This window comes from Perca fluviatilis, chromosome 2 (genome assembly GCF_010015445.1).
Source record: "Perca fluviatilis chromosome 2, GENO_Pfluv_1.0, whole genome shotgun sequence".
Classification (NCBI taxonomy): Eukaryota; Metazoa; Chordata; class Actinopteri; order Perciformes; family Percidae; genus Perca; species Perca fluviatilis.
Genome location: NC_053113.1, coordinates 32,665,074 through 32,671,561, shown reverse-complemented (window position 1 = coordinate 32,671,561; position 6,488 = coordinate 32,665,074). Strand labels below are relative to the sequence as shown.

Sequence of the window (6,488 nt, the reverse complement as noted above, 5' to 3'; positions counted from 1 at the left end):
TGTACACATGTTCCACCAAAACAAGTTCTCGAGGCTAATTTTACAGAGGCACCGTTGCTCGGTCCGGCGATTGCCCATGATGATTGTGATTGGTTAAAAGAAATGCTAATAAAACCGATCATGTTTTTCTCCCATCCCAGAATGCTGTGTGGACTAGCCAGACCAGAAGGTGTCGGGGAGTAATACCCCTAACCCTATATCTGAAAAAAAGTTGAATAAGTTCTGATAAACTGACTCAAGTGATGTCACTTGAGTCAGCGTCATTCACAGCTGAAAACTACAATTATTAAGCCCACTCCTCATCTCTGCTTGAGGATAGCACCTCAAGGCTCCTAGCATAATGAGTAGAGTTGCATTGTGGGCAATATAGGCACCGGGTTTTGAGAAGAGGAAAAGTGTGTGGAATAAAAGTAAAAAGGTTTTGCTGCATACATTTTAATGCATTTTTAATAGTATTATAGGAGTACAATACTTAATCTGTGGTGTAGTATTTTAAAGGGCATTCCTCCAGTTTTACACATGAAGAGCTGTCTAAAGTCAAACAAAATAGATCTGATGATGTTCATTCTTGACCTTGGAAATAGCAAATAGTAGCTGTTCTGGAGCTTTCGATCATATCACACGATCTTCATCAGCAGATTTAAGTCTCTCAGTGCCCTTTTTTTCTGAACACTGTTGGCTTTGATTATGTGATATGATTAGCGCAAATACTAGATAGTCAAAATCGAACAGATATCCCATAATGCAACCAATAACATTTTCTTATTACACTTTTCCTTTTGCCTGGTAAACACTGGCGTCTTTCAAATTTCACAACACCGGTTTAGGTATTCTTTATAATGAGTAACCTGACTCCAACATGTAAAAATGAGTTCCCCTTTAAACATCCTACATTATCCTTTTCAGTTTCTAAGAGGTTCGCTCTGGGATCTGATTGATCATGAATGCATCGTAAAAAATTACCTGGACTTTCATTATTCCACAGCTTAGTCAACATTTTCTCCAGCGTGGTTTAAGTTATTAAGTTATTCTATCCTTAAAATACTTTATTTGGTTTAAGGATTTAGTTAAAGACAAAGAGAGTCCTTTTGCAGATCTGAGGACACACCAACTGGCAGGCAATCTGGTTAGTTGTTCACTTCAAAATAGAACACAACCTTTTACTGTCTCTCTTCTTGCATCTTTTCTCATCCTTTTTTTATTAAGATAATTTTTTGGGCATTTTTAGGCCTTTATTTGACAGGACAGCTGAAGACATGAAAGGGGAGACAGGGGGGGGGGGAATGACATGCAGCAAAGGGCCACAGGGCGGAGTCGAACCCCAGCCCACTGCATCGAGGAGTAAACCTCTATATATGGGCGCCTGCTCTACCAACTGAACTATCTGGGAGCCTCTCATCCTCCTCTTTGAAGTGACACCAACCTTATCACCACCTGAATCTTTTCATATTCAGAATATATATAGAATATATATCTCTATAACGTGATTGCTCCCTGTAACAAAGGAAAACCAGGGAAAGAAAGCAGGAAACATGGTGCAAAACTGTTGAGGAAACCATGAAAGGGAAGAGAGAGAAGGTGATAAACATGTGAGAGTCTCTGCTGTTATGGCAGATACAGAATGTCTTTCTACCAGTGTGTGTGTGTGTGTGTGTGTGTGTGTGTGTGTGTGTGTGTGTGTGTGTGTGTGTGTGTGTGTGTGAGTGAGCTGTGAACCGGCCAGGCGAGGCTCAGCCTGCTGAATCCTTTTCTACTGGCTCTCTCTCTCTCTCTCTCTCTCTCTCTCTCTCTCTCTCTCTCTCTCTCTCTCTATCTGCCTCACTTCATTTCCAGGCCCATCATTCCTTTTTTCTGCTTTTTTTCCTTTGTTGTTGCTTTTAATAGCATCACCATGGAAGTGAAGAGGTGTTGCTAGGTAACTGGCTGGCGTCTGGAAGGGTGTTTGATTGGCGGTCACACTGACAGACACAACAGTGGAGTGTGTGAGGACTTGTGTACCTGTTAGCATCATCTGTATACCCAGCATGTACACTGGATTCGTCTTTAACATTGTTGTCACGTCAGTGTGAAATATCACCTTTTTGTTTTGGCATTTAGAAGATTTCGTTCCTTTCTCACATCTCAGAATTGAATCATGAAATCTTTGTTTACTGCGATGGATGCACCTTCATCTGCCTTTCATGGTAACTGCAGAGTCAGAGAGTGACTATAGGAATTCATTACGTGGAGAAAAACAGCCGACTGGGAAATGATATGACATCATAGGCTACAGTGGTGACACCTAGAGGATTCTATCTGTTACTGCAGTCTCCTTTGTCTCTGCTGGTACATGCAGGTAACCAGCAAACCATGTTTAACTGCATAACCATCAGTACTCAGAGTAGTTGTACTTTACTTGAGTTAGGTATTTTCATTTTATACTACTTCATACTTTTACCTCACTACATTTCAGAGGGTAATATTGTCCTTTTTTCACTCACTACTACATTTACATGACAGTTGTTAAGTACCGGACACTTTTTACGATTATGACTTTACATAAAAAACATACTGTAAGCTCATGAATTGTTGAGATTTAAAAAAAATTGTTAAAGATCCGAATATTTGTTCCAAACCTTTTTCACTTGTGATCTCTTATAACAAAGCAGTGTCACGTTTCAGATGTCTGTGAGATGTTAGCAGAGTGATTTCCCGTCTAAACTTTAATTTAAATAAATGTTTGAGGCTCAAATTAGAAAAACAATAAAAAGAAATGTCACCAAATTTGTGTAGCTAAATGGTTTTTCTTTTTCTTTAATTAATCATCTCACCATCCCCCAGGTTCAGATTGTGAACCTTGGACAGGCCTGACCCTTAGGTTGGGAACTGCTGGGCTAAACTACCAAACTGTATGTACAGTAATTAAAACTAGCTCCACCTTGAGCTGCTACAACAGTAAAATACTAAAACATTAATGCATGATGTGAGTATTTCTTCCATCACTGCTCAGATATTAAATGATACTAAAGCATTTTTCTTAGTTTTTTTATTCGCCTCTCATTCATCACATTTCACACTTATTCCTCATTGAACCCAGAAATGTCACAAGTTGAGACTGCAGACAACATGGACGTTTCAGTAAGCAGTTTCCTAGGTTGTTTCCTGTTATATTAACAAATATATACACATATTCCAGGAAGAGCATCGTAATAACAATTAATCCTTTCCTATAATAACAATAAATTTAATAAATACTCAGTGTTCTTAACCACACAAGGAGAATGAGTTTGGGCTCACTCTTCTACCAACGGGATTGTCATCATCCCATACAAATAATAACACACATATTCACACTCACACACACACTCACCTAGAGAAAATTGCACTGTCAAGTACCTGCAGCCAAGATGAACTGTGCGAAAACAACTCCGCAGATAAAAGTTGATTTGTCAGCCGTGAGTAGAGTCCACTGGTCCAGATAGGCTGACCAGTTGCACAACATGACTCCTAAAGTACCACTGATGTTGAAGCCATCCGGTAAGAGGAGAATGTGAAGCTTCCAAACGGTCCAACAGGAGGTTGACGTTGAAATCAAGTAGCACTTTCCCTCAGTGTTTCCTTCTTTTGTGTCCATTTCAGTGGCATGAACGGGATCCATACAGAGTGCTACTGACTGCTAGTGAGAAATGTAAAACGTGTAAAAGACAAACATCTTATTGTGAAGAAGTGCCATACAGCAAACCATTCACACGTAAAACAACACGCACTGAAAAAGCACCAGCACGCAAAAAAAAATAAGTACCCTTTTTGTTCTTCCACACATGTACAGTAATATATACACATTCACACAAAGAGAAACACACCTGGTCTGCCAAACCAATAGAAAAATCATTTTTGCTAACAGGTTGGGGTTGGGATGGTGCAAGAACTGAGAAAATAAACTTTTATTTTTATTTTTACTGTAAGATATAACCAGTCCACACAGTGTTTTTTTTCTGTCTCGGACTCGGAGGTTGGAGGACGATGACCCCCCCATGCAGAGAGATGACACATGTCAGGATGAAGGCAGAGTTTATGGGAGATGTTTGTGCACTGGCAGAACAAACAGCGTGCAAAATAAGAACAAAGACACTCTATTACGAATTTTAAATAGTCCAGCTCCTGTGTTTGTCAATGAAACACTCCTGAAAATAAGAACGTTTAGGTGAAATGTGAATGCACATTTTTTTTTCTTTGGAGTGAGAGATACAGGCAGAAAGTGGGCAGCTACACGGACAAGCAAAAGCACAGGCAGATGAATCGGAATTAACAGTTAGCGAAGTCAACAAAAGTGGCTTTTTAAGTACTTGAATGGCTTTTGTAGGTTGTGACTGTGTCTTGGTCAGGGGGCACTAAGAAGCAGGTAGAGATGGCTTCCAAGGAGGGAAAGAAGTATTGGGTAAGGTAGGTGGGTGAGCACACTACAAGGCTTTTAAAAGGCCTCTAGGACCCTCAGTGTTGTGCATATTAGAGCACAATCAGGGAAAGGCTTGTTTTAAGGGTTTCACACCTTATCACGACACTAAAAGGACACATGAAGGGAATGGCTTCCAGTAAGTGCCTAAACCGTGACAAAAAGTGCGGTGTTTCTTGCCAACTTCAGTGAGTGCAATTTGCTCGGCTCAGACATCAGTAGGCATTCAGCCCAAGCGCTAATATCCAGGAACAGGTTCCAATGCAGAAAAGTAGACTTGGCTGTTTTTCACTATGAGTACTGCTGTCCACACAGAGTGGCAGGCTGCTGTTTTCCACACAGAGGGACAGTGTTGTCCAAACTCTGGCCCTCCACATCCATGTCCATCAGGTTGGGTCGCGCGTTGCTGGCGCTGCTGTCCCCCGAGCCTAAGGGGCTGTCGCAGCTGCTGCCTGGCGACGAGCTGAGGGTCCGGGAGAGAGAGCCCAGCTTCCAGGGGTCAGCTCTCATCTTGGCCGGGGTGGGCCGCGGCCGGGGGGCAAACTCCAGCGTCTTGGGTCTCTCCAGGGGGCTGATCAGGCAGAGGGGAACCTGGTCAGGAATCGGTGGAGCAGGGGCTTTACGCCGCTGGGGGACTGGGAAGATGGCAGAGGGGTCAGGGAGGCGGGGAATGTCCAGGGTGTCCTGTGGACCTGAATAATGAAATATAAAAAAAAGAGAAAGTCTCCTTGCCGTGGTTTAAGAAAAAAATACCAAATATTTTCTGACTCTAGCTTCTTGCTTTTCTTGGACATATATGAAAATATCCTTAATAACGTTTGGTTTCTGACTGTTGGTTGGTGAAGATGTCACTTTGGACTCTTTTATTGACATTTTACGAACATTTTGCAGACTGATGGATAATAAAACATCGTAGCTTTATATCAGATAATGAAGCATCAGAGGATATATCAGTGTTTTTGCTGGTGTTACAGTAGCCCACTGTGTCTACCTAACAACTGTAAGATGAATACATTAAAGGCTGGTGCTGTGAGTTGAGGGACAGTCTGCGTCAAACCAAAATGAGTATCATTGTTATAATAAATGGTTCAAACCTGGCGGAGTGTTGGTGCAAAAGTTTTTAATATTAACAATCCAGGACGGCAGGGTTTCCCACAAGCCATGAATGCACCAAGAGGGAGATTTTAAAGCAGTCCCTGCTCTCAGCAGCAAAACCATACGAGAGAGAGTGTGTGTCCTTCATATTAACTATTTAACGCTGCCATTTTGTCTAGCTTGCTCCTGTAATAGAGATAATGTTTCTAAAAGAGACTTCCTGGTTAAATAAAATATACAACTGTGATGTATCTCAACAGATAGTGGATGAACTGCTATTAAACTTTGATCATATGTTCTTTTAACATTGTAAAAAGCATATTCTACATCATCGGTCCCTTACCTTTGTTAGCAGCGGTGTGTGGTGCCCCCGGTGGAGGCGGCATGGGCATGCTTCCATCTGACGGCGTCCTGTAGTGTCCCAGAGTTTGAGCTCTGGGTCGTATCGCCCCCTCCGAAGGAGTCCGTCTGTGTCCTCTGTTCAGGGCCATGGCTGCGGACACATGGGTGGGCGTGAGCGACTGGTTGGGCTCCTTCTTGAAGCTCTCCGCCCGCAGGTCCAAGAGAGGGTTTAGGGCAGGAGCTGGTGGCGCCACCGGTGTTTTGACCCCCGTCATCGGGGTCAGGGGATACTCGTCTGGGTCGGAGGGAAGAAGGGACTTGGTGGAGTTGCAGTCAGACAGAGAGGACAAAGAGAGGAGTGTAACAGAGGGAGATGGGTCCATGCAGGGGAGCGTAGAGTCCTGATGTCTGGAGAGGGACAGGGAGAGGTTTCTGCTGGGTGGAGAGGTGCTGCGACGGAAACGTCCCGTCCGCTGGAAGAGGCCCTCCTTCTTCTTACGCTGCTCCTCTCTGAGGTCCTGCTCATCCTGGAGCACCTGACAACAACATCAGGTCACATTAAAAAGCTGTCATGCCAATAAGCAGAAGTCTTAACTCAAATACAATCGGCTGAAAAAGC

At 42.9% G+C, this 6,488-nt stretch overlaps 1 protein-coding gene across 1 annotated transcript in view; it reads right to left on the bottom strand.

The window, feature by feature from the left end:
• Window positions 1-3,008: 3,008 nt before the first annotated feature.
• Window positions 3,009-6,488, bottom strand: part of map3k10 (mitogen-activated protein kinase kinase kinase 10) — a 39,722-nt gene continuing 36,242 nt past the window's right edge. The window contains exons 10-11 of the mRNA XM_039780340.1: window positions 5,871-6,405; window positions 3,009-5,124 (exon numbers count right to left, since the gene is read on the bottom strand). Coding sequence (XP_039636274.1) covers window positions 4,724-5,124; window positions 5,871-6,405 — 936 coding nt within the window. The 3' untranslated portion in view covers window positions 3,009-4,723. The remainder of the gene's footprint in view (window positions 5,125-5,870; window positions 6,406-6,488) is intronic.